Source organism: Trachurus japonicus, chromosome 16 (assembly GCF_045865225.1).
Source record: "Trachurus japonicus isolate A0001 chromosome 16, Traja_1.0".
Classification (NCBI taxonomy): domain Eukaryota; kingdom Metazoa; phylum Chordata; class Actinopteri; order Carangiformes; family Carangidae; genus Trachurus; species Trachurus japonicus.
In genome coordinates this window covers 11,257,404-11,285,256 of record NC_140922.1, presented here as the reverse complement: position 1 = coordinate 11,285,256, position 27,853 = coordinate 11,257,404, and the positions used below count along the sequence as shown (strand labels likewise).

Here is a 27,853-nt window from a genome sequence, read left to right as displayed (position 1 = left end):
TAATAAAGAGCAGAGAACACAGACACAAGTGAAGTTATATTCTTTTATTATAAATCTTAGCAGCAAGCCTTCCTCGAAGAAATCCAAAGTATAACAGCTTGAACATGTAAAACAGACACTAATTACACGAGTGACTCATTATTTCCTGGACGCTCTCCTCAAAATTCATCTTGGTTGCTCCTGGTGTCTCTTAGTTGTGTGAGGGATGTCAGCACCTCCTCCGTCGGCCTCCTGCCCAGCTGTTTACCCCGTCTGCTCCTCACATTCACTGTGCCACTCTCACTCTCCTTATCCCCCACAACTGCGTGGAAAAACACACAATAAAAAAAAAAGCCTTAATGTTACAATCAAATATGGTGATGTTACAAGTGATGACTCAGGAGACTGAGATTGTGCGGTGAATTAAAAAACAACAGTAACAGGATTTAGCATATTATGTGGCCTTAGTATTCGTCTTTACCAAATATGTAGTTGTACTGCGCCAGTTGAGCAGAGCGAATCTTCTTATTTAAGGTTGCTCCCTGATCGTCATTCAGATCAGCCATGAAGCCTGCTTCACGGAACCGCTGGACAACCTTAACAGGAGAGAGGCACTTCTTTTATCTCTCTAATACGCTTTTCACTTTGACAAGCAAATTAATAATGACAGAAAGAAAAGCGCCCATAGTCTGCAGATGTATCCACAAGAAAACCTTCCATCATGGACTGACCTGCTTGGCGTATGACTCACTGTTGCCCCCCACAGGAATAACCATGACCTGCGCTGGAGACAACCACAAGGGCCTGGACGAGGTAAAGACACAGAGGTTATGGGTTAAGGTGCGCCGTCGTTACAATAAGAGCCTGATATAGTGCAGCTGACTTCATGTCGATGTGATCAGTGTCGTTTTCGCACCATTTCCCTCCAAAGTTTTCAGCCAGTATGGCGATCATCCTCTCCAGTGATCCCAGCACAGCTCTGTGGACCATCACTGGCCGGTGCAACTGTCCGTCTCGCCTGAGAGGAAGGAGAGAAGATTCACTGTGGTGGTTATCCATAAATATACCTTGGATTATCAAGTCATTGTGTAAATCAGTGAGCCAGGTTGGTTTAATTATTTCTGCATTAGCCCAAATCACTCATTTCTTTTATTTTATGCTCAATGGTTTATCAGTTTCTTCTCCAGAAAATGTAGTAGGATGATGACATTTATGTTGAGCTATAAAACGACATAAATTATGATCGAGGGTTTTTATTCAGAGTTATCTTTTAAACTGTGTGGTCAAAAACACAAATAAGAAGCAAACACAGGTTTAAGGCAAAAACGGAGAGTGTGCTTGTTGCAGCTGATAAATTCAATAAAGGACCAATCTTTCGTGATCAAATTAGGCTCCTAAGCCGTTTTCAGCTTCAATAACAAGCATGAGGGTTTATCAAACGGACGGGCACGTGGTGTTAAGTACACGTTTGAAACGCTGCAGATGTAGGAATGTTTAAAAGACGGAAAGCCAAATGCAGAAGTGTATGACTCACCCGACGTACTGAAGATCAAATCTGATAGGCAGCTGAAAGTCCAACTGGATTGTGGCACACTGGTGCTGTCTGCCAATGGCGTCTTTGATCTGGATGTCAATCTGCGAAGAAGCATGGAGAAGTGTTTCAGCATCAGGCTTTGATTTTCATTTCCAGCCAAGAACTACAAATGTCGGAGCTTTTGAGACGCCGCTGGTGGTAAACTGCATTTTTGTGGGCCGACACGGTTACAAGTGAACTGCCAAGACAAGCTGCTAACAGCCGACGGTGGCTAAGACGCCCTAGCTAGACAACTTGGAGGAATGTTTGTTTGTTTCATGGAGCATGTTGGTGTGTGTCTAACCCCACTCTGCCTTGACCTACCTCAACTCTCTGCGACTCCACAGGAGCTTGATCATGTAATGTCTGCCTGACGCTGACTTCCTCTTCATGCTTACGAACTTCTTGCACGACTTTATGTGAAAATGAAATCTCCTCGGAGAAAGCCAAGGTCATTCTCACAAGTCACACCGATTTCCATCAGCGAAGAGACATAGTGCGACAAAATTAAGCCATAGTTTCACGCTTGCTTTTTACATAGGGCACATTATATGCCTTACATCGATACACACACCATGTGCTGCTTTGGAGTGTTTTAAAGTGCAGTGAAAGTGAATAATGTGAGTAGGAAACCAAACATGTTTTGTCTGCGGGTATTGTGATGAACAATATTTACTCTTGTGTGTTGAAATCAATTCCCATTCTTTCCTACGTGTCGCCCTTCCCACTGACCTTTGGTCCATAGAAGGCTCCGTCTCCTGGGTTCAACTCCCAACGCTCACCAAAGTGCTGCAGGCTCCTCTCCAACTGCTACACACACACAGAGAAAGTAGGCTAGAATGTAAGTCCATTACTGTACATTATCTTCTATGTGTGTGTGAGTGTGAGGGCACTGGGAGCTGTGGGACCTTGGAATCATAATGTTCAATTACACTCAATTGAATCAGCTTTAAATTGCCGCTGTGCCTATTTGAAAGGCGTCCATGGAGATTGAGAGATATACATCTACCCAGCAGCCCGACATGGAGCAGTAGAACTCTATTGGAAAGTACCACTCACATGATTGGTTAAGTGGATATCATTATACCGTGTTATTTTGTTTAAATAAGATTTTTTTTATCCTCCTGCAGCTGTGATTGCCTGGGTCCAGTTAACATTCAAGTTATTACCTGGCCTTGGCTTGGACTTACTCTGCTTCTTGGAAAAGTGTGTAAGTGTGTGTGTGAATGTTGTGTGTGTGTGTTTACCTGCTCAGCATTATCCCACTGTTCAGGCTCCCCTAGACACGGTGTGGGACGTGTGGACAGAAGGCAGTGGAAGGAAAACCCAAACACTTGATACACACTCCTCACAAAGTCCAAACAAGCCACAATCTCTTCTTCTAGCTGGACAGAAAGAATGAAAAACAACAACAACAAAAAAAAAGGTTGAAGACAAGTGTGATGAGAACATCTCATAATATAAAAAACAGCAGTAGAAAGCAGCATATGTATTTACTGAAAAGACCTGAACAGTCCAGAGATTGAATTAGTATTTCAGACTAATAAAGTAATGATCATCATGTGAATGTTATTCTCAACAGGACACAAACAGCGGGGCTGCAGGCACACAATCAGTATCATGGGAACGTTCCAGGTCTCTCTATAGGGGATCAGGGTTACACAGACTGTGCAGCCACACAGATGCACACATGGAGGTGTAATATTTAAGCAGCACAAAGACCTTCATTCATCTGGGCTAAGGCCTCCTGGAATGTCAAGTTATTTGTACAGCCCATCTGATCACTGTAATGGTTCCACGTGCGTCCCATTTACAGTTTCTGTCCCAGTTAATGCACCTTATAACAAGCACGTCGCCCTCGTCTGGAAAAGGTGAATGTTGTGACATGAAGCAGTGTCCGAGTGTTCGTGTGTGTAATGTTTACCTGCTCAGGTGCGCAGAAGATGTGAGCGTCGTCCTGGCAGAATCTGCGAACGCGAGTCAGACCTCCGAGTGCTCCGGAGAGCTCGTTACGATGCAGCGCCCCGAAGTCAGCCCATCGCAGAGGAAGCTCCTTCCATGAGCGAACTCGCTGCTCAAACATAAGACTAAACAAAACAAGGGTGAGTTAGTAGCCACTATGATGATGCTGCTTGACTACAGGAGTGTGTGTGTGTGTGTGTGTGTGTGAGAGAGAGATTCACCAGTGTGCAGGGCAGTTCATGGGTTTGAGAGCGTAGGTCTGAGAGCCCTCTGAAGTCACCGTAAACATGTTGTCGCTGTAGTGCTCCCAGTGGCCCGAGCGCTCCCACAATGCAGTGCTGTACAGAGTCGGAGTGACGACCTCGTTGAAACCTCTCCTCTGGTATTCGCTCTATGAAACATCAGGAAGGAAGCACGTGTGTGACACTGAGCGCAGGGCAGGGTCAGACTGTCACAACACTGTAGTAATTGAATGCTAACAAGAGTAATATCCTGACGGCCGATGTGAACGTGCCTTTCCCCAGGACACAATCAACACAGCACATTTTATAACACACACATTTCTGTTTGAAGGACTTGTGATACTTTTGTTTACATTATGTTATTATTCTCCACAAGGAAAGTTTTATCTACAATCAAGTCTGATGCTCCAAACGTGATGGAAGGTGGTACATGGTTGAGGAAACCCATTCAATTTTGGGGGCGGATCGATATCTTTCACTTTTAATTTAATATTTTTCTTTGTCTGGTGTACATTATTGGATATTGGCGGACATTGGTGTGGGTCTGTGCCCCCAAGCGCCCCTCTGGTTGGCTTATAAACCCAGTGAATGGGGAGGGAATCGTATCAACAAAAAGGCCAGTCTTCACCCATAGATACACAGTTCTAATACAAATACATTACCAGTGATTTTGTTTTGATTGTTACTGAAAGCATGAAACCAATGAAGGCTGTTTACAGTCGATGTGAGGTTGCAGTGAGCTCTGTGTGTTTACCTTAATGAAGTCAGTGAGTTTGTTGTAGATGTGGGCTCCTTTAGGGAGGAAGAAGCAACTGCCTGGACTGACATCATTGAAGAAGAACAGCTCCTGATCCTGTGAAAAAACATGTCCACATACCATTTTAAGACCAGAATTCACTCTTTCAACATTTAATTTTCACCTCCCTCGTTTTATCTGATTTTCATTTATCCTATTTCAGACTTCATCTTACCGTCCCGATGCGTCTGTGGTCCCTCCTTCTGGCCTCCTCCTGCTCCTTCTCCCACTCGTTTTTGTCCTTCTCCGATGGGAAGGTAACCCCAAACAGACGCATCAAACTTGACGACTCAGTCTGATTGGCCAGCGTCACGGGCGACAGCTGCGATGTTACAGAGAGGGAGAGAAAAACAATGAGTGGACACAGAGGTGGGAGAGAGAGAGAGTGACAGTCAGCCAGAGGAGGAAAGGTGAAGCGATGAGAGAAACAGCACGTCTGATGGATGGCAGTGTGTTTGTAAGAGCCTAGAACAGGAAAATGGCCTCTGACAAAGACAACATCCTGCTGCTGGTATTTCCAGCCCGGCTGCCATGAAATTCCAGTCTTCCCAGTCAAAGCCCAGTATGGAAACCCCTCCCTCTCCCTGGATCCATAAAGATCAGGGAAATTCCATTTGCCCAGCATGTGCAACGCAGCATGGGCCAAATGAGCCGTGCCAGTCCAAACATGTATAGTGTTTAGAGATGAGATAAGATTAACCCTGCTGCATTTATCTTTGATTAACAATTGGTATTGTTGCAATCTATTATTTTAAACAGTGATTATTTCAGATTTTAAAAGTGATACAGGCCATCAAGCCCAAAGATGAAATTGATGAAAGCGCTGATGCACAAGGTGAATCTGGGAGCGGGTGTGCAGTAAAATTCAAGGAAACAAGAGGAGAGAACAGAAGAAAAAACACAACGAGACAAGAGGACAATTACACACACGCAGGCACGCACACACAGACACACACCTGGAGCATCTTGAAGACCTTGAGGAGGCCGGTGTGTGGAAGGAGGGGGCCGCTGCAGACACCCACACTGTCTCCACACCTGAGTCACACAGGACGGATGAAACAGGTTTAATCTCTTCACGAGGGTTTAGAAGACACTGACAGGTCAAGTCAACATCAGGCCCTGTGTGTACAGTATGTGTGTGCACATGCGTGTGCGTATTAATACATGCCTGTATACTGTAACAGTGGGACCATTCATCTGCTCCTCGACCAGCTGCAGTCTCAGCTTGCAGCTCTGTAACAAGAACGCCCACAAAACACACAGAAAATTCATAAATTACCACAGTTCAACGTGGATGGCAGGAATACAGAGAGGAAGTCAACCTCGGTGAGTAAACTCTGGGATAGTAGAGCATATCAGCAGCACACTGTAAACATTATCACTGGCAACATAGATAAACACAGCTGCTACAGGTACAAATCAGACTTGCTATAAAATATTATAAATATTATTATTATATTATACAATATAAAATATATTGGTCTGTTTATAATTTAAAACAAATTAAATCAAGTTCATTTTTTAAAACAATTACCAATACGAATTAGTATAATTTGTATTATTCTATCAATTAAAGGCAAAAATATGCTTAAAAAAACAAAACACAATTAATTTCAATGTACAGTACAGAACATACAGATTTACAAATAAAATATATGCTTGAGTAATTCATCAGCCCTAACCTATTTCTATGCTATAAGAGGAAAAAAGCCAGACAAGCAGCACTGCTAATCAACTATTCAATGTCTGTTCATTGATCAATCCTTTTTAAGGAGGACGTATGACATGTTGCTGCAGCAGAAGCACAGATGTAGTTAATAACATTAGTACTGGCAGCAGTCCCCTCAGTGCTGCCAGTTCCAGAAACCTGCTTAAGGCGTTTTATTGAGAACTTGTGAGCAGAAGTTTTATTATTTCCTGTGCTGTGCCTGGTCCGTTAACTCTAAATATCTGCTGTGAATCTGGAGTACTGATGCAGCGATGTTGCTGCCTGGTGTAACTGACCTGAAAGAGCTCTCGCACCTCTTCTGTGTCCAGCTCCAGTGTGGACAGAGGAAGACTGAGGGCTGCAGCTTCCTTACACCGGTCCTCTATGTCATTTAGAGACAAGGCACTGTGGAGACAGAGCAACCGACAAATCAGCAGTGGTAAGACTCTTCTAAAGAAGCTATGAATAAAGAATCACAAGCGACGCAAGATGATCATGGGGCAGGGTCAAGCCAAGCACTCTGTATATGAACTTTAATAATTCATGTAGGGGTAAAGGCAAAAACACAAGTTCAGGAGGACCAAGTGCTGGATATTATTTAAAGAATTTTGTATAGCTTCTTTACCCTTTCTGTAAACAGCCCAAACGAGGACGTACGATATTGTGACAGATTTTGCGAACCACACTGTTGCACCTAAAGAACAGGATACGCCTGTCTCCAGTGGAGATCCTTTATCAGAAATGATTATATTGGGGCGTCGCGTGGTGTAGTGGTTAGAGCGGGCGCCCCATGTATAGAGGCACAGTCCTCGCTGCGGTCGGCCCCGGTTCGAGTCCCGCGCCGGGCGCCATTTGCTGCATGTCATCCCCCCTCTCTCTGCCTCCCCATTTCCTGTCTGTCTCAACTGTACTATCTATAAAGGCATAAAAGCCCAAAAAATATACTTTAAAAAAAAAAAAAAAAAAAAAAAAAAAGAGAAATGATTATATTAAGATTTTACCCGTTATCTAGAAGATGGTCACAGTAAAGCCCAAACTCTGATGCTCCCTCCCTGCACACCTCTGCACCAAAGGCCGTCTCCAGCACGCCACCGGTCACACACGCCCCTGTCCTCCATGCCGCCTGAGAGAGGGAAGGACGTAGAGAGTAGGTTAGAAGTAGTACGGAAGGCCCCTAACTAATCAAAGCAAATTTCTAACTAAATTTCCTTAGTGCTTCCTTTGGCCGAGGAAGGAATCTTCTAGTGGGATGATTTATTAACGTTATATCTACATTTTTAAATATACCTGAACCATCTTTACCTGGTAAGGCAATAAAAGGTCAATAAAAATACAAAATGTAATAGAACACAAAGAGGCTGTGATCATTTACATTTAAACCAAATTCCACCTTAAAAGAAAAGTAGAGCATTTCAGATACCTTGAATGATCTCAGAAAAGATTTATGGGAAAATGTTTATTTACCAGTTTTCCCTCGACTGTGTCAAACCCCAGAAGTTGTAGTTCACAGTCCGCCTCTAGAGGTTGTCCAATCTCCCACAGCTGACCATTCACCTTACTCACCAACGCTCCCTTCGTCCTGCAATAAGATAAAAAAAAAACCACCTTCATGCCACTGAAATTAAAATAAACACAGTGAAATAAAACGCTGCTGTATTAATATATATTTACCGAATACTCTGAGCGACAAAGAGAGGAGTGGTCACACCAGCTGTTCCTTTCACTGTGCGGCCGTCAGCCAGTCGGATACTGAGGGTCTTTTCTGAAGGTTCAACTTTCTTCTTCTTCTTCTCCCTGAGTGACTCAAAGACTCGCAGACGCTCCGATACAACTGGGGACACCTGCAGCTGGACAAGGAGGAAAGAAGTAAACATCAAGACGTGAACAGGAAGAGAGGGTGATGAAGTGAACTAAAGTAGGACACATAAGAAGGCAGCAGAAAACCAAGTTTACATACACATGTGCAGCACAACTAGGAGGCAGACCATGATATAGAGGTATGTGATTTTTGTGAATAAAAAAAAAGACCCTTTCTTTGTGGATTCTGTCTTTCCATTAGTTTAAAATCTATGTTATGGTCACATAATAGCATAGTTTTAAACTATTTTACAGCTCTGGCAGAGTGGACCCTTCACCTCTAGCTTGTATTACATAGTAATCTCATTCATCCATCCATCCATTCATTCATTCAGTCATTCAGTCATAGGGCGCCTGTTAGTTTAATAAAACATAATTCAAACAGCCTCCCAAACTCTGAAACACTGTTTCAACAAAAATTATTCTATAACCAAACAATGTTACTAAAATGTAGCTAAACTGTTTTGGCTACATTTTAGTATCCGATACATTCAAAAGTGCCACTAACTACCATTATATTGAATCAACTGAAAAACAACACAAAACAACTGTATTAAAATGTATATGTAATATTATACTGACATGCATAACCCAAATTATTAACTGAGGGAAATTAAGCTGAAATATGTCTCAGGGGGATAAAGTTGTATTGTTCATGTCACTGAAGTCAAACAATGATGCCTGCACATATCGGTGCTGAAACTAAGTATTGTCATTACTGATTATTTGTTTTGTCCAGAAAAGGTACAAAATTTGCCAAGAGCATCTATCTGAGTTTTCCAGAGCTCAAGGTGACATCCTTAAAAATCATGTTCAATAAATTAAGATATTTCAGTTGCAATAAAACAGAGAAAAGCAGCTAATCCCCACATCTAAGGTGCTGGAATAAGGTTATTCTTCCATTTCTGCTTCAACAGTTAATCTTATGATTACTTAATCATCAAAATAACTACAGATTGGACAACTGACATACTGATTTCAGCTGTACTGTACAGGCTACTGTTTATCTCAAATATACAACAGTCTATACAAACCCAGGTGTCGGACTAGGACCAATGTGACTGCAAACACAAGATGGAAACTAAAGAGAAACAAGGTTTAAGTTGAGAACAGCTACATCTCCCCAGAGGACAACAACAGCTGCAGCTCTGCACACTGACAGCGCACAAACACACACACACACACACACACACACTGTAGCACAGCTAACGTTAGCTGTAGTTATTGCAGTAAGGACAAGCGCGCGCACCTTGCTGTACCTCCTGTGAGCGCGCAGTGTCGCACGAGCTGCCAGCCGACAGACAACCAGTCTGAACAGGTGTGTCACCGCCATCCTACACACACACACCTGCCTAAACACACTCGCTCATTTCCTAACAACTCCACATTACTGTCCCCTCTCTCTGCGAGCGGCCATTTCACCGGAAGCGCATTAGGAGAGCAGCAGTGACGTTGCGGGCGGAAAACTGTGACGCTACCATAGGCAGCGTGCGCGTTCCCGAGAAACGGCGCCAGAGCGCGCTTTCACAGTGGAACTGCGCATATAGTTAAAGAGCGGGGCATCTGCTGTTGTCAGATAAGATAGGCAATAATAACCCACTGTTAACACCTCTGGCCATGCAGGCAGGTCAGGCCTCTCAGACTGCATCCAATTATGCAAATGTAACGAAAGCGCGCACACTCAGTGGGACTTGACGACAGCTGCAGCCCAGCACACACCTAGGCAGCACCTATGGTGCACAGGAGATGAAAGAAAATACACCTGCCCGAATTAAGTTCACACACAGACACCGACTTTAAGACCGACCAGCAGAGTCTGCGAGCTCCGGCTTCATTAGACTGAAGAGCTCACAGCTACAGCCTAAAATATGACTGCTCCACAGCCCGAAGCCTTGGTAGCCTATCATTTAAATCTGTAAAAGGGAAACTCTAAGTATTTTACCCTCTAGGAAAACCATCTCCACTGCAGCGACGGTCCAATAACTGACAGCCCTAGAGCCAACCTCGTGGAAAGTATCACAACAAACACAAAATTCAAGATTCAAATAAAATAAAAAATAAAAAAATCAACCTAAAACCTGAATGCATAATGAGCCCTGAATTAACTGTCTAACAGACAATAAGTTACCAAGTGACTGCTATGACTCTGGGGCAGCTCACTTCACGCCATGATAATGTTTTGGTTTTTATTCTCAGAAGTCAATAGTTGTATAGTAACATCAGCACCAAACTAAACAACTGAAGTTACCGCTGGCTGCCACTTGGGGGAGCTACAACACTTTCAGACAGTGTTCTGCCTCTACATAATCAAAACAATACATTTTAGCATCTGATAGTGTAAATGCTGCGCATTCAGCCATTTCTAAGTATGTTTTCATGTCACGAATGCTAACTGTAAAACTCTTGGCCATTTTACTGTGGTTGGACCCAACATTTGTTAAACCACGTATAGATTTATGTGTATTTTATGTAGGACAAATTCTGGTATTTGCTGACTCACTTCAATCTGTCCAAGGTAAAGTGAAGCATCCAAATATAAAATATAAGAGCTTTAAGAGCTACATGGTTTAAATCAAGAGGTCCTGTGTGATTTTCTCAGAAAGCTGACTGTGAAGGAGAGCTGATACTTTCCCTGTGGTACAAAGTGTAAAACATATGGGACAGTTTGGCTGTACAATTCACTGTTCACTACAGAATAGTGGAATACCTGCCATCACGAAACACTTCCCTTTGAATGCCTAGTCTAGCTGAGAAGATGCAACATAACTACATAAAGTTATTATGTCATTAACTGAATGACACTATATTAAGAAAAGGTTGACTATCATTTGATTGAAAACTTCGCAGCCATTGCTCATAGTGTTACTCTGTTACGTTGTGACTGAAGTTATGACTGCTGAACTGCAAATGTGGCCTATGCAACCGAGGCGCAAACCCAACATAAATAGTGTTGCAACAATTTCAAATTGCATTCCTAAAATATGAATTTCCACCAACAGTGTGCATTGTAGTGTGAAGTGGGAACAAAAAAGTGAAACAAAGTCAGTTTCCTCAAGGAGGTAATTAAGAGAAAGGTGAGTCCAGGTCTTTGCAAGAGGAGAAAAAGTTGTAGAAAACAGCAAATCACCCCCCATGTTAAAATAAGACAGTGCACCAACTGCTTACAGTCAGTGTTGCAACCAAAAAACCAAATGAGATAATAAATGTGAGGAAAATGGATGCAGGTCACTCCATGAAAGTGCTAACAAAATATATCCATGTAAAACTGTGATATGCTCTGGAAAAAAATAGAAATATGTTTGCATATATTCACTGTGTAAAATAACTGCTGCAGGATGTGTGCATCACACCAGAAAAGATTGGACACTCAAAGACCAGTGATATAGCATCATTGATGAGAACAGCAGTAATAGCAATTGAACTTATCAAATATACACAGATAGATGAACCATCAACTTTGTCACTTCTTCAGTTATTCAAACTCATCTTGTCAAAGTTGTCTTGAGGTCAAGAGAAAACAAAGGCGGTTATTTACAGGGACAATTAACGTGTTGAACTTGGTGAGTGCTTAGTGAGCAAGAATTTGTTGAGCAATTGTCGCCTTCTGTGATCACACCAAACTAATCTGGATTGATTATTAGCTTCTTGACTGTGTGACTGCAGAGATGACAGACATACAGTTTACAGAGTGGTAACAGACTTGTATGACATTCAGTGAAACATCAGAGCTCTGACGATGTGCTATAACACTGCAGTGACATATATATCCTGTGTGGTTACATTTTCACAATGTATCGCGATCTGTCTTGATGAACTGTACTTTGAAGTCAACTTGTGAGTGAGCACAGGAGACAGCACACATCTCATGATCAGACAAACACAGGAGACATGAGTCTTTGACACAAACACTCGGCCTGCACCTCTCACTACGTTTATACACGTCATCGGTTTAGGACAGAGGGCAGCATTATGGCAACAACTCCTGTACAAGAGAGAGGACTGCTGCCATTGTGCCTACACTTTTTTTTTTTTAAACCACAAGATGTGTTGAGAGGTGCAGAAGTGTTTTTGGATGAAGCCATGTGAGCACAAGGGGGCTCAAGGGCAAAAGCATGAAATTAGCAAAGAAACAAAACAGAGGAAGGGGCAAAAACAACAGGAGGATTTAAATCAACCATTTACAAAACAATCATAATTGACTCAAATCTCTTCACCCCCCTGATATTATCTGTGGGTATCGGTGCTGCTGCAAATGGTAAATTGCCACACCTATCTTAAAGAGGAATACAGCGCAAAAAATAAAAGGCATAATGCAATGTTGAAATGGCAGCAGCTGTTTAGGTAAATGAAAACAAGTTCCTCTGAAAAAACAGCGCAATTTAAGTGATAAATAGTCACCAAATAAAATACCTCCCTCCCCAGTTGAATTGAAACTCTGGATTTTATTCAAGTCAGTACATGTTGAAGCCTCGCAAAAGTGTGGTTCAAACTGAAATGCCCCCCCATTTTCTACTGAGTGTCTTCATGACTGACGTCTAACTTGAAGCGCGCACAAGCAGACATTTATGTTAGAAATAAAAAATACATAGTTATCTTCGCCCTCCTCTTCTGCGTGGTTGTTTCAAAAGGAGGACAGAAAGGTGCGACAGATACTGCAGAGAAATTCCTCCGGAGCTAAAGCTTATCCAAGGCCTCATTCACAGTAAAGACGGGGTGCGTGAGTGACCATCAATGTCCTCAGTAACAGAAACAAGAGCTTGAAGAGAAAAAGCTGTATCATCTCAGTTTTTTTTTTTATATTTACAAGCTTAGAAATATACAGTGGGAGGGATAGAAAGGTGAAAAAGATTGAGCAAGAGAAGAATATTATTTACAGCAGGTACTCAAGAAATATGATGTTAAATGTTAACCTCAGCGGCAACACAAATCTCAGCACTTCAAATGAGATATACCTTCTCAGAGCACACAACACACACACACACACACACACACACACACACACACACACACACACACACACTCTCATGGAAGAAGAGATAACGTTGGAACTTACTGTCATCATTTCAGTTAAACATTTTCAAAGCAATAGTTTGACATCTTTAGAAATGTGGTTATTCTTGGTTAGTCTGCTATATATGAAGGTGGTGACAGGAGACAATTAGCAGTACATGGAAATTGTAAATGGCCCAAGGGCGAGTCTGGTGCTGTCTGAAGATAACAACATCAATCTGCCCTCTGTGACTGGGGGGCAGTGGCTTCCTGAGTCCTGACGTTGCTATGACATTTGTCAGGCAACAAAGACTCAATGAAGTTACTGCTCCCAGGCACAAATCTACCCCCAATAAAACCACAATTTGCACTTTAACAAATAAGAAACTAGGTTTTAGAGGTGGTAGTAGATTGATTTAATTTTTTTTTCTCTAATATATATTTGGACAGAACCAGAATAGCCGTTTTCCAACATCTTTGTGCTAAGCCTTTTAAATTCACTGCTGGCTGTAGCTTCATATTTAACAGACAGACTGATCTACTAATCCAACTCTGAGCAAGAAAACAAAATGCTGTTTATTTTTGCTTAGTTCCAAAAATATCAAACTATAACTTTTTGTCTCTCTTTCTATGTATCCCATGAGACCTTTACCTTTCTCTCCTGCTCTCTTTTAGCCAGAGTAACTATACAATCACACATGTAGGTAAACTCTAAATAAAAGTATAGTTTCATTTCAGCTTGAACTAGTTTTCCTTCCTATTTTTATGTGACTCTTGAACCAGACTTAGTGAAACTTTTTTCTACTGTGTATGGACAAATGGAAAAAGGGACATATTGAGGGTCGTTACACAACACTCTGCACTATGTAACTGATAACCTCCGAGCTGTGCTGTACAGTGTTAGATGACTGGCTGGCTACCTACCTGAAGCATGAAGACCTAATCAGCTATTTACACACGACTCAAGGTAGTTTTAATTCAAGCTAATTAACAGAGTAAAGATATCTGGGCTCATACCAGCGGGGCTAACACACACACTGCGACGCTAGATGTGTGGCTTGCACTTCTCATTCAGCTTGTCATAGACGACCACTTCAGTAGCGCGGGGGTAGGAAGGGTCTCTTCTGCCCGTGATGGAAGGGACCACCTGTAAATGGAGGACCGGGCCTTTTGCCCCCACGAAACCCCCCCATGGGGGAATCTTGGTTATGGTGCTGAGGCGGGGCTCGGCCTCGCAGCAGAGGTCTCTGTGAGATGGGGACTGAGAGGATCGGGGGGCGAGAGGTGGGCAAGTTGAGGAGGGGGACGGGGTTAGAGGTTTGGCTGCGGGGTTGGGCCGGAGGACTGGTGGGGGGTTTCTGGAGAGGAGGGGCAGCGGACTGAGCGGAGAGGCGGGTGGGTGCGGTGTCGACTGCAGGGGAGTTGGGCGTGGAGGGAGAGGGGGTGGAGGAGGTTGGGGAGGGGGAGGGGGAGGGAAGAGGTAGATTCAGAGGCTCCTTCACTCGGCCCAGTAGAGGTGGGGGGACACCGGGGGTACCCGGGCGGTGGAGGGGGGGTGCGTGGCGCGGTACAAAAGGCTCTTTGACGGTGCCAGGACGGGGAAGCTGTGGGGGCTCGCCCAGCAGCGACGTCATGAGGGGCGGGGGCGTCACCTTGTTCCCTCTGAGACCCCCTCCGCCTCGCTCTCCGCCGTCAGGTCTGACCGGGGGAGGGAGGGAGAGGGGGCGGTCGACAGGGACCAGCACCCCTCCCACCATGACCGCGGAGGGCACGGCGGGGTGGTTGGGTGGAGGGGAGGGGCGCTGTGGTATGGGGGGAGGAGGGGGTCGTGGGATTGGTGGGGGGCCGCCGAAGAAAGGGGATGGAGGAGGGGGGTGCTGGTGGAGGTGTGATGGGGGGGGGCCCTGGAGGCCGTCTGTGTGGTAGGGCATCTGAAACTGGGCCTGGGGGGGCAGGTGGGGGTGGGGGTGAGGGTGGGATGGGGGCGGGTGGAGGTGGGGGAGGAGGAGCTGTGGGTGAGGAGGGGGCATGGAGGGGTTCCTGTCCTCGGAGCCTCCCGGGCCAATGTTAAGAGGAGGGGGCACGGCGCGCGGTGACGGGGGCTGAGCCTCCATGTATTCCTCCTCTTCGTACCACATCACTCCCCCCGGCCGGCTGCCGGCCCCTCCCCCTCGCCGAGAGCCTCGGCCAATCACGCGGATGCTCTCCACCGTCTTGATGCGCTCGCCGGTGAGCGGCCGGTTGGAGTAGCCGAGAGTCTGAATGGGCGCCCCCTCGGTGCAGGGCGACACTAGTGTCTCGATACGGTGGTACTGACCCTCCTTCCCCTCCCCACCTGGAGACTCTGGACCCCTCCCCTTGTCCTCTCTCTTCCCGCCCAGTCCGCTGTCGTCTGACCCGGAGCTCGCCTTACGAGACCCTCTCCTCTCGCCCATCGCCCGGTTGAGGCCCATCATCCTCAACTGGCCGTGGTGTCCGTCTTTCTTACCCTTCATGTCACTACTGGGGGAGGAGGAGAGCTGCCTCCTGACGTTTATTGCTTCGTCTTCCTTTGATTTCGTGCTGTTCTTTTTACCGGCGCCGTATCGTGAAGACGAGGAACCCATGAAGTCTCCGTCGCTGTTGCTTCCCGACGGGGTGATGACAGCGTCCCAGGGTTCGCTGCGGTAAGCTGTGGGCGAGAGGTTATGACCTCCAGAGGAACCTAGAGATTCTGGCACACTGCCAGGCGTGTCCATCATCTCGTCCTGGGTCGGCGTGCCGGCGGCCTCGTCTCTCACCGGGGTCCCGTCCACCCCGTCGGGACTGACGTCACCTAGAGCGAGACTGAAGCCCGGGTTACCCTGCAAGAAACTGTTGATTTTTGATTCTAGGCTCGGGGGAGAGACTGAGAGAGCTGAGGGACGAGGAGGGGGCGGAGGCGGAGGGGACAGCTGTATCTCTTTCTCCCAGTCTCTGGTTCTCGCTGGCATGTCTCGTTTGAGGTTGTTTCCCTGACTGGGTTTTGTTTTTGGGGTGGTGGGGGTAACTGGTGTTTTCACTGTGGATGAGTCTGGGGAGGTTCGGGTGGGAGTGGCGGAGGCAGTGTTTGTCACGCTTTGTAGGAGAGAGGACAAACCTGCGTCACGACAGAAACAAATGGGGAGAGAGAAGAGGAGACAAATAAGATCCTTGTATATCAAATACATCACATATATTTAGTAAATGCTAGTTGGAATTAATAATACAATCACCGTTTGTGCGTCTTACCTGGTGTGTTTGTTTTAGACAGAGCATTGAGTATGCCTTCGGGCGTGATGTCTACACGTGACAGGATGCTGGCCAGGGCAGGGCTCGGAGGGGCTTTAGAGGCTGTTGATTGGGCAGAGGGGGTGGTGGGGGTCCCAGGAGATGGCCGTGGTGATGGACTAGCTGCTGAGAGGCAGACGAGGGCAGAGAGACAGAAAGATCAAAGTCACTGCACAAATCTCAGAAGTGACTCAAGCACATTAAATCAATCCCAAGCTCTTAACTTTTTTTCTGTTCTGGTTACATCATGCAGTGCAGGTGTGGATTCTTTCAGGGCAGGGACAAAAATTTAAGTTTTAACATAACACAGCGGTTGTTACTTTGGCTAATAAAAAGTTTTTTTTTTTAAATTATTCTTGTTTAATAACAGTAACTGAAAAAGTCTCAAAATGATTTTTTATTTTTTTAAGTATATATTTTTTGGCCTTTTTCGCCTTTATGGACAGGAGAGTTGACACGCAGGATAGGGCTGCTCGACGTGGGATTCGAACCGGGGCCGCCTGCAGCGAGGAGTCGGACTATAGCCTCAACACATGGGGCGGGTGCTCCACCAACTGAGCTGAACACCGCCCCGTCTCAAAATGATTTTGATGAGTTGCTCCAACAGGCCTTGATCGTTGGTGCACCATCTTCTACAAAACCACACACACACACACACACCTGTATTCTTCATGGCAGACGTGAGGGAGCTGAGAATGGAGCTGATCTTTCCCAAGTCCACCTTCGCCAGGTTGACACCTAGCGGGGTGCTTGGTGCACTCTGAGCGGTAGCAGTGGTGGGAGTCACTGGAGTGGCTGTAGCAGCAGCCGTAGCGTTTGTCTTCGAGGCTTTTGTAGGAGTAGTTGGAAGCTTTGACGATGCATCCGACTTTGTAGCCTTGGAAACCGCAGCGGACGCCTTGTCTTTCTTCTCATCTGCTAGTGAAAATAATTCAAAGAGCTGATACATTTCAAATCCCAATCACAACCATATAACTGGGCAGCCTGATGAGGCCTGACATGGACATTTCAACACAGTGCAACCACAGATCTACAACACTCGGAGCCACTAACCCCCTGGTGCAGCAGCGTCAGCCTCTTCTTCAGACATGTCCATGTCCTCCATGTCTCTGTTGTCGCTCGGCATTTCTCCATCGTCCATGGCCTTGCCGTCCAGCTCTGGGTCCACCTGGGCTCTGCCTGCTCCCAGAGCCAGGAAGGGGGAGTCAGAGCCAGTCGGGGAGGGGGCATCTTCGGAGGGTGAGGGGATGGGGGAGTCCTCGGGTCCAGGAAGAGTAGACTTGAGGGAATCCAGTTTCCTTTTGAGACTGGCCACACGGTTGGCAAAGGCATTGTATGCCTAAGCAGAAAGAAAGTAGAGAAACACATGGGAAACATGAAGAAAATAAAAAGGTTTTCCAATAAATACAATAGTATCTATTGTAAAATGGACTTGTTTCTGAGATCAGTTCACCAATGTTTTTATTTTAAAATACAGAAATAATGACATTTCACTGTAATTATTATGAAGGGAATTGATAATGCAATGATTTGATCCAACACTCACATTGGCCACAATCTTGACCTCCTTATACTGCATCTCATAGAAAATGTCTGCGTTTCCCAAAGCTTCCAGCAGAGGAGGCCCTGTTTTCAACTCTTTCTCCAGGAAGCTGACAAACTCCTGCAGCTTCAAACTGCCATCCTCAAAGTCCTTAGCGAACTTGTTCCCCCCTGCCTTGTCTGCAGGACGAGACAATCGACAAAGTCAAATACATGGTGTCTTCTGTACAGAGAATAAAGTGGTCGTATGTCTTCTTAAAATCATTCTATTGATAATATACATCACTTCTCTCAAACATCTGTCACTTCATCCACTTTTTATTTATATTTATATATATATATATATATATATATATATATATATATATATATATATATATATATATATATATATATATATATATTCTTTATATATTCTGTGATTTATCTGCTGAGCAAAATAAACTCTAAACATTCATGTGATAGAGAAAATTTCCCTTCATTTTAATTTGAACAACTTAACAGAAATGGTATGTGAACCTCTTGGCCTCATCTGTATGAACACTCAACTACTCTCCATGTTGAGTGTATGGTTAAAGAGTGGAGTATGCTATGGGTTGAAGACAAAGTGCACAGGATAATAACTGGGCAATGACGCAGAAATAAGCTCGGTGACATCTGACCTTTAAGCCTCTTGAGGGCCTCTGTGCTGCAGACATCCACCCTGAGAGCTGCCAGCTGCTTCTCCCTGAACTCTTCCTCGGCAACTGCTCTCTTATACCTCGACAACTGTTCAATGAGGGAGTGAGGCTAGGAAAGAAACAGAGTGTAAATGAACATGTACATCACTAATGACACTGCCACAGACATGTTTAAGCCAGCACAAACAAGACTTACTGTGAACTCCGCTACAATCTTGGACTTGAGGGCAGCCTTGGTGGTGGTTGGGGCTAGAGATTAACAGTGAAACACAAATTTAATACACACACTTTGTGTTGAACCTGGAAATCATTTGTATTCTGTCATAAGTTATTGCACTCTTTAATTTGAGTTACAAACTGACCAACTGCAGGTGGAGTCTCCTTTTCTTTTTCTTTTTCCTTCTCTTTCTCTTTCTCCTTCTCCTTTTCCCTTTCCTTTTCTTTGTGCTTCTCTCGCTCCTTTTCCTTTTTATTCAAACTGGCTTTTAACTGGGTGATGAGCTCCTCAGGATACACACTCCTCTCCTCCCAAATTGTAAGGATCCTCTCCACTGACTTGCGCACCTTTCCATCTCTGATGGCGAAAAATGGGAACACAAATGTCACATTTCTTTTTTAAACAAAGTAATAGCCATATATTGAAAAGACAAACACATCTAACACTGCCTCAATACTACAAATACTGAGTACCCACCTGATGAGATGGATCGCATGAGGAAGGACCTCCGCAAAGGCAGATCGATAAACAATGGCGTTCTTTCTTTTGCAGTTTTGTATCACATCATTGGCAAGGTAGAAGAGATTCAAGCGATGATTATTGTCAGCTGGAAAAAAAAAGCAAACAAAGAAGACAGGATAAGATTTGAGTGAACATTACTCTGGGGTGTCCTCATACTCAAGTGGTCAAAGCACATACAACACAACAGCAGTGTCCCTGGTTCTCAGCCATCCAGGTGTGTTGGGTATCCTACCCTCCCCCTCTCTCCCAAAAATGAGCAGATACAAGAGAATAGCATCACTGCTACGGGCACACCCTGTAAGACATGGTTCAGGGCTACAGACGGACTGATAAATCGATTTTGGCCAACAGTGGCTTATCACGGACGGACATATTGGATCGGTGTGTATGTCTGCTGATAAGTTAGAAATAACAGAACAAATGAATTTATAATATTTTGCCATCAGAGTGTAATGACAGGTGAATTTTTCAACGGTACTTTTTTCCCCACGCAGTATGCATATCAGTCACAGTTCTATTTTTAAAAATGTCAAGAAATGTTTTCATGTGATCAGCTGTAATACGCCATTTGACAAACTTGCTGCACCAAGTTATTATGCAAACGGTTACATTGTTCCTACACTGTCATAACAGATTCATTCCATATATTGTATTTAGTTTTATTTTTCCTCATCGTTTGCAGTATGGGCAGTTTTTGTCTTTGTGTGAATTGGGTTTCATCCAAAAGCCTTTCAGAATTCAGATCTTATAGAAACAGTTATGGTTTAACAGGAGGTTGCCTGCTTTTACTGCTTAGTTCAGTCATAGCTCTAAAACCATTTCCATAATCACCTAACTTTAAATATTCATCCCTCACCCAGGCATTAAAAAAAAAAGCAGTATCGGGAAGGACATAATTACAGCCAGCGAAGCGAACACAAACTTAAGCTAATGTCCCCTGCATTTCAGAGGAGAATGTTGCCTTTAGATTTTTCCATAAAATTTATGAAAGCAGATGTGACCACCCCAGGTAATGAAATGCTTAAGTACCAATCGCTTCTTAAGTTTGATCTTATATAGTACAAAAAAAGAGACAAATATCTACAGTTTATGGCATTACAAAATCGCCATTACAACATGGAGCCAAACAACATCTGTTTATCACAGATTAGGTACGTAATATAAGCAGAATAGATTTATACTTTTTTTTCCTTTTGATTCTTTGTTTTACCATTGTCCATAACAAGGGTTCACTAGAAACGTGGTTGACACTAAAGCATTATATTTAACAAAACACCTGAAATGAAATGAGAATCTATATGACAAGTGTATCTACACAGCAACAACAAATGACTATTGCATGGAAAAAGATCAAAATTAAAATGCATAAAAAACACTCAACTGTTACGATCACCACAAGACTAAAACTATATCCACCTCCATCGAGAAGACAAATCTGTAACCTAACCAGCATATCTGCATCCTCTGCTCTACGGCTGTAGACAATTAGACTGCAAAAAGCCAAACAACAAACAACCTGAGTGGCATTCAAAGCCCATAAAGAGGCGCCAGGTGAATGAGACATTTTAAATGTCCACAAACTCTACAGCAGCAAAGTAGAATTACAAATATGTCAAATCATGTGCATCATCATTGTGTGTCCTCTTGGTACAATACAAGTTGATTTTTTAAATTTTTTTATTACAAATATGTTATAGTGAAGATACTGCCTCTGGGCAACTATTATGCCTCTAATTTAGACAGAACATGTGCATGACAATGACTGTATGTAAATCAGTCTGATGTACATTTTCTCTCTCTACTCTAAAGAAACAAATATTCAGTTAACTGAAAACCTGCTGAGCTCAGATAGATATTGAGTCAAGTAAAATGTCTAATACAGAACTTGCAGCAGTAAACAACAATATATCAGACTGCTTCTTAAACCCAAAAGAATCTTTCTGTTACTAGAATATTTTTGTTCCTTTGTGTTGTATGAACAGACTGACACACAATCAAAACAAGTGACAACCAAAGGGTGAATTACATAATCTGTCTGTTAATTAGCATTCATTTGAGTAATAGAAAGTAAACGGATCAATGTTGCTGTTGTGTCAGCTCTGTTTAAAATGTCTGAAACGTAACACTGCACAATTAAGTCCTAACGCGCACCACAAACTATGAAACTATGCTGTACCTTAAAAACGTTAGCCTCTTTATTTTCATCATCCTCTCAACAGTATCCACTCTAGTAACATTACTGGAACTTGCTTATTATCCCATCACAGGACAAGTATCAATCAAATGAGCTCATATACCAAACGCCAATACTGATGTGACACTCAGACCAGGGCTCAAATACAACTTCAGTTATTAATATCCAAAAATGGCATGTTGACTACTCTATGTATGAGGGCAAACTGCCAGATAGGAAGGTCTTCTTCAGTCTTTTTATCAACTGCATTGAAGAGAAAAGATGAAATACCATACTAAAAAATATGATGTAAACTAATGTCTACCTGCAAGCTAGGGGGAAAGAAAATGGACTGTCCTTGCATCAGCTTTATACCATTTAGACATTTAGACATCATTCATTTTAGATGAGACCGAACATGTCGTCGTACAGAACCAGCAGTAACTGATGATCAGTGGATTGCCTCTTGGCACCGCGCTCTCCATCAGTGAATAGTGGCTCAGCCAGTTCACAGCAGCTCATTGTGTGTTGTCAGCATAAACTTTTATCGTGCATTCCTCTGTTGGCACAGATGCAGGGTGGGTACTGTAATGGGTATCATCAAAAAAGATGGCCACATGATGATGATGTGACTGATGCTGACGACGACTCAACCAGAAACTCCCTAATGGATCTTTAAATCTGCTAATCCCAGAGGCCAGGCCTAGAGCGATTTAACTCTTAAGTCATTTGTAGAGCTGCTTGATTATGGAAAAAATCCTAATCACGAACGGTTATTTCGGTCAATATTGACATCACGATTATTTACACGATAACCTATCTTTGACTTGTCTCTGTTTCTTTATTAGTTAGTTTTGAGTAGGTTTGAGGTGGTTTAAAAGATCTGTGGTGTTGCTAAGTGGTGCAGAAACCACCTTGAAGCAAATCTTGCTCATAATGTTTTTTCTCCTCATGGAATTGTCCGAATACAAAGTGTTCCCATACAAGAGAACTTGTTCTACCTTTCATGTTGACCAAACAGCACTTCTCTCCCTCTGCCATCTTCACTTGCATTGATTTTTAAATACAGTGTGTCCCCCCCCACACACACACACACACACAACTTGCCTCACTGACAGTATAGGCTGAGCGAGTGCAGCGCAATGAAATCCGAATAATCTTGTAAACGGAAACGGAAAAAGACAGAATAATCATTTTCTCCCCAGTTATATTAGTTTTGAGAGTTAGCCAAGTAGCTAGTTTTCAACTGCAATATATGTATAATTGTTTTAACATTTTGATCAACACTTTCGTGCAGAAAACTAGACGGATCCAAGCATCTTTTTTTAATGTGACATTCAGGTACATTTTATCAAAGCAATCGTTAATATTAATAAATATACACACTGAATTAGCTTCCATATATAATGAAATCCAGTGTAATGCAATAAATCTGTTCAACCCTGTCTTATAAACTTCTGAGTTGTTATGAGGCAGCATCTAGGTATTCACTTACAATAATAGGCCCTCAGTCCTCATAAGAACTATTACAATGTTTGACAGCTGGGAGTAAAATAGCATTAAGAAGACTTTTCTTATCATTGTCAATTAATGAACAGGTTTGTGAATGCTTCCAACTTCACTCTCTCAATATAAAAACTCATTAGCAATATCCATAATTTTCATCCTTCATTCACCATTATCAACAGAAGCCAAAGAACAAAATATAACCTGGTGAAATATGTGGTATACTCTATTGCCGTCACTGTTCTGCATACATTCAGCTGAGAATGGGAAGAAAACGGTGTAAATCTACACATGTATGAATCACTCAAAATAACCAGCTACAAAAAAACATATTTCTACAAACTTGAATAAATCGTTTACGGTTGCACAAACTAATATCATATCTGAGATCATGCACATTTCTGTAAAACACTCATCTCATCACTACAAAATAATGCACACTGTCTTAAATCCTGCTGTAATTACACGTTTGACTTTAGTCAAACATTGAAAACAAGCAATCACGGAAGTTCAGTTTTGACCTTAAAGTGAAATTCCGTGATGTGGATTGTTATTTATTTATTTTCTTCGAAGTGGTCGTGGGCCAGATTGAGATGGCCCATGGGCCGGGATGAGGTGTTAAAGTGAAATTCTGGCGTAAGTGTAAACCATGGTCAAACACACCGTAACACCGAGTTAGACCCCCCCTCGAGAGATCAATTTGCCCGACCGCTACATTCACGAGATCCACCAACTTCAGCAAATACCGCAATATCGCCACACACGGCGCTGTCCGGATCCACTGTCTGACCGCAACCAAAACGCCACCATTTGCCCAAAATAATGCTCAGAACTGCACCAAATGTCATCAATAGTACACACAGGGTCCCAGCACGTAGTACGAGTTGTCAAACATCTGCTAGCTTTGCCTGTTTTCTTTAGCAAGGAGATGCAACTCAACTCACCTACTTCTCCTCCGGGAGCCGCTCGTTGGTGAGGAAGCCCTGACGAGTCGATCACCGAGTGCACCGGAGTTCCGCAGCTCAATCAACAATTACCTCATGGAAATACAATCAGAGTTTTTTTTTTTTATATCTTGCATATCACTTTATAACTATTATTATCGAGTGCTGGCCACGATATAGGCGCAAATGAGCATTTTTAAGAGCTGCGGAACTCCGGTGCACTCGGTGATCGACTCGTCAGGGCTTCCTCACGAACGAGCGGCTCCCGGAGGAGAAGTAGGTGAGTTGAGTTGCATCTCCTTGCTAAAGAAAACAGGCAAAGCTAGCAGATGTTTGACAACTCGTACTACGTGCTGGGACTCTGTGTGTACTATTGATGACATTTGGTGCAGTTCTGAGCATTATTTTGGGCAAATGGTGGCGTTTTGGTTGCGGTCAGACAGTGGATCCGGACAGCGCCGTGTGTGGCGATATTGCGGTATTTGCTGAAGTTGGTGGATCTCGTGAATGTAGCGGTCGGGCAAATTGATCTCTCGAGGGGGGGTCTAACTCGGTGTTACGGTGTGTTTGACCATGGTTTACACTTACGCCAGAATTTCACTTTAACACCTCATCCCGGCCCATGGGCCATCTCAATCTGGCCCACGACCACTTCGAAGAAAATAAATAAATAACAATCCACATCACGTTGTCTCAAGGCGGATGGCTACAATGACTTTGTACTACTATGTGACTTGACTCCCACAGAGGGCGCTTTCTTAATCTAGATTGGATTAAATGGCATAGCAGAAAATAAGTTAGTGTGTTTGTTCTTAAAATTATAAGCCTAAACTTTTCTTCATTCAGTAATGCAGGTCTGTGCTATGTTGTTAAAGTCTATGTTATCTACACATATAAAACATTTAAAATAGTACCTATGAATATCATTTTACAGTCATTGTCAGTATTAAGTTGTGATGATACAGTCTGCCTTGGCTTGAGTCCATATTTATAACATAATGCAGTGCGTTTCGTCAGTGAGCTGTGGTGCATGTCAGACAACTGCCAAGATGTTTAGGCTAATATAAAGGTTGATGATGCGATTATGTGGATTGTGTTATGTAAGCAGTCTTTTCACATAGAGCTGCAAAAAAAAAAAGTCAATATTTTCTAACAGAAAGTTTTTGGTTTTTGAAACAAGGGACTATGCCTTCTGGACTGGTAAATAGCCCTTTGTAAAACAATTAGCCTATGTCTATCATGTAGCCTAGTTTAACATAATTCAGCACTATGCATTTCATGTTTCAATTTGATTTTTAATTGTGTGGCCCTTCACTTACTCCATATGGCCCTCTGGAAAAAAAATATTGTCCACCCCTGCCTTATCCAGATTATATCTTATCTCAGAGCTTTCAACTACATGTATCAGGCTTCAAAAATACCTAGATGGTTTTTGTTCTTTCAAGATTTTCGGATTGCAGCTTGAGTAAATAATGAAGCTGCAGGACAGCTCTGATCACTAACTGCAATGTTTCAAATGCCGTACGCAGGATTTACAAAACCTCCTTGGCAGTAGCAGGGAGTCACGTCCAAGGTGCTGCATTGCAATTAGAGCTGTGATGATCAGTACATTTATCGATTTGACTGCAGTAATTAATCTGTAGCTACTTCAATAATGGCAAAGGCAAATTTCTCAAATGTGATGATAACATAAGGCAGTCGGCTGACGTCACATTTTAGTATCGCTTCGGCTCGCCTGGAACCAGGGCTGAGGCAGTACTAAAATAGTACCAGGTACTAGGGGCTAGTAGGGGCTAGTGGAAAGCGTACCGTCCTAGTGGAAAAGCACCAATAGATGAACCATGACCATTGAAATTGCTACTCAATTTTTACTGTCATCATTTCTGTCATTATATAGACAAATACAGATAAATCAAACAATCAAGATAAACAATTGGAATATCAATTCATAAAACTATCATTACTTGTCATCCTAGTGATGCCTCTGTAGTTTTAAGTTTGAATATAAAAACCTTTCAGACACACAACTGAACTTGAAATTCCCACATTTAGCATTTAAATGAGGACGACTCTAAACAGAGTAGTGAAGGGATGCAGATTAACCATTAGTTTAGAAATGAGGTCAAACACATGTCAGACTCCAATGATACTAGTCTGCAAAGAATTTGAGGTGTCACTTTGTACTGATGGTCACCAATAACAGATATACAACCAAAATATCTACTGTGTTAAACTTGCAATTACCAACCTAGATCACCCATCAAGTTTAAATTACTGAAATACATGTTACACCAACACAAAAACAGTAAAATTTACATCAATTCTGGTCTAACTTGTAACAAGCTGCCTCCAGATCTTTTTCTTACATCAATGTAACAATACAATGCAGAAATACTACTTAAATTCTTACCTCTGTAAAGAGGTAAGGTAAGAAGATTAGAATCAAAATATATTTAAAGCTCTTAGCAGAATGGTTTACTTTGGAAAATATGTTATTGCACTAATACCTGATAGGCTACTTGACTTTTTGTATTGCTGCCCGTAAAGATGGGGTTAATTTTTAATTACTTTACATACAGCTGAGTTGCCAATAAAGTCTCTTCTTCCCATGTAAATGACGCGTATCAACGTATTTGATTATAGTTTTGAATTTCTAATTTGAATCTGCGCATATCAATGACAACTATTAACACACAGTGGAATAAAATTTTATTTGTTTACCAACTACAACCGAGCTGAAGTATAAAATGCAAGTTAACTCTAAGTACATCAAAACTGAATTTGAACCCAATATGTGAAGTACTGACAGTGTTATTATTTACACAGCTGCTATAAGGTAAAAATGTGTTTCGGTTATCACTCGGATTTACCCTGTAATTTTTAACCCCGGCTTTAAATGCTGCTTTGAGTGGACTTTCCCTTTACCCCGACTTGAATAAAGGTAACTAATTCATCCCAAAATGAATCCTGCATGTCGGACCCCTGCAGGACCTGCACACTGATCAAACTGCACAGGACCGACGACTAAGCTATTAAGGTTAAATACTGGAGCACAGGGCCGTGGCCACCTTCACCTCAGGGGTTCATCCACCGAGATGAGCGGTGCACTGCGTGGTAACTAGCTCACGGTGAAAAGCAGCAGCAGGACCGTGTCTCCTCGGAGCCTGAGCCCGGGAGGCCCGACCATAGACATGTCTGCAGCAGGGGCCCAGCGGTAAACACGGTGGGCAAGGAGGCGTTAGCGTTAGCTGGAGTTAGCGGCTAATTGCCAGCACTGATAACGATAACGCTGCCATAAACACATGCAGCCGAGACGAGTAAAAGGTTAAAATTAATTTAATAAAGTGATTAGGTTTTATTTTGTGGTGCACTGCCTCGTCCTGTCCTTCAGCAGGACCACCACCAGTAGCTGCAGCGGACTTGTGCAGGCTGAACAGAGACGGACTGAATTAGCTGAAGTGAGCTAGCGGGTTAGCTTCAGCAGCGAGCCAGCTAGCTAGCTACTCACATTTCTTGAGCCACTTCATCCAGTGACGCACGATGAGGCCGTGGTGCTTCTTGTTTTCAATGCACCAAGACGAAAGTCCCTGTATCGACTCCATGGTGTTGGATACTCCTTGAAACCGCCGGTCCAGAGACGCCTCCAGAGCGGCGGTAGAGCCGCGGGCTCCGTGGCCGCTCGCAGCCCCAGAACCGGCCGCCATCTTTCAACTCCGTCCGTCCGTCTGCAGGTCGTCGCTGCTGCTGCTGCGGGTGGAAACGAGGGAGCTGATGTACCGAGAAAACACGCCCCCATGTTTTACTTTGGCATAAACACATAACTGTTTTTTGTTTTTTTTCCCCACTCAGTCCAAAATAGCGCCAATAACCGACGT

General features: G+C 43.3%; 2 protein-coding genes across 7 annotated transcripts; both read right to left on the bottom strand.

Moving 5' to 3' along the window:
* Nucleotides 1-29: 29 nt before the first annotated feature.
* Nucleotides 30-14,323, bottom strand: tars2 (threonyl-tRNA synthetase 2, mitochondrial). Of its 3 annotated transcripts, none has more exons than XM_085801351.1 (18): nucleotides 14,124-14,323; nucleotides 7,932-8,107; nucleotides 7,725-7,839; nucleotides 7,262-7,383; nucleotides 6,557-6,665; nucleotides 5,721-5,785; nucleotides 5,509-5,587; nucleotides 4,728-4,874; nucleotides 4,511-4,609; nucleotides 3,736-3,905; nucleotides 3,477-3,639; nucleotides 2,800-2,937; nucleotides 2,285-2,362; nucleotides 1,514-1,614; nucleotides 896-997; nucleotides 711-783; nucleotides 461-575; nucleotides 30-301 (listed from the first exon to the last, which is right to left on the bottom strand). In XM_085801351.1, exons 1-18 carry the CDS (start codon nucleotides 14,175-14,177, stop codon nucleotides 159-161), a joined length of 2,049 nt encoding a protein of 682 aa, XP_085657477.1. In that variant the 5' UTR covers nucleotides 14,178-14,323; the 3' UTR covers nucleotides 30-158. The 3 variants fall into 3 exon arrangements, with proteins under 3 accessions (XP_085657477.1, XP_085657475.1, XP_085657476.1); XM_085801349.1 differs by lacking the exon at nucleotides 14,124-14,323 and adding an exon at nucleotides 9,367-9,546; XM_085801350.1 differs by lacking the exon at nucleotides 14,124-14,323 and adding an exon at nucleotides 9,367-9,546 and having other exon boundaries at nucleotides 7,932-8,101.
* rprd2b (regulation of nuclear pre-mRNA domain containing 2b) lies at nucleotides 7,932-27,696 on the bottom strand. 4 transcript variants are annotated; one of them, XM_085801345.1, is made up of 11 exons: nucleotides 27,487-27,696; nucleotides 19,311-19,440; nucleotides 18,979-19,190; nucleotides 18,813-18,865; nucleotides 18,599-18,725; nucleotides 17,941-18,116; nucleotides 17,448-17,733; nucleotides 17,055-17,312; nucleotides 16,356-16,520; nucleotides 14,124-16,224; nucleotides 7,932-8,107 (listed from the first exon to the last, which is right to left on the bottom strand). In XM_085801345.1, the coding sequence occupies exons 1-10, from the start codon at nucleotides 27,680-27,682 to the stop codon at nucleotides 14,201-14,203; spliced, it is 3,627 nt and encodes a 1,208-aa protein (XP_085657471.1). In that variant the 5' UTR covers nucleotides 27,683-27,696; the 3' UTR covers nucleotides 7,932-8,107; nucleotides 14,124-14,200. The 4 variants fall into 4 exon arrangements, with proteins under 4 accessions (XP_085657471.1, XP_085657473.1, XP_085657472.1 ...); XM_085801347.1 differs by lacking the exon at nucleotides 7,932-8,107 and having other exon boundaries at nucleotides 14,201-16,224; nucleotides 16,356-16,517; XM_085801346.1 differs by lacking the exon at nucleotides 7,932-8,107 and having other exon boundaries at nucleotides 14,201-16,224; nucleotides 17,055-17,309.
* Nucleotides 27,697-27,853: the final 157 nt, after the last annotated feature.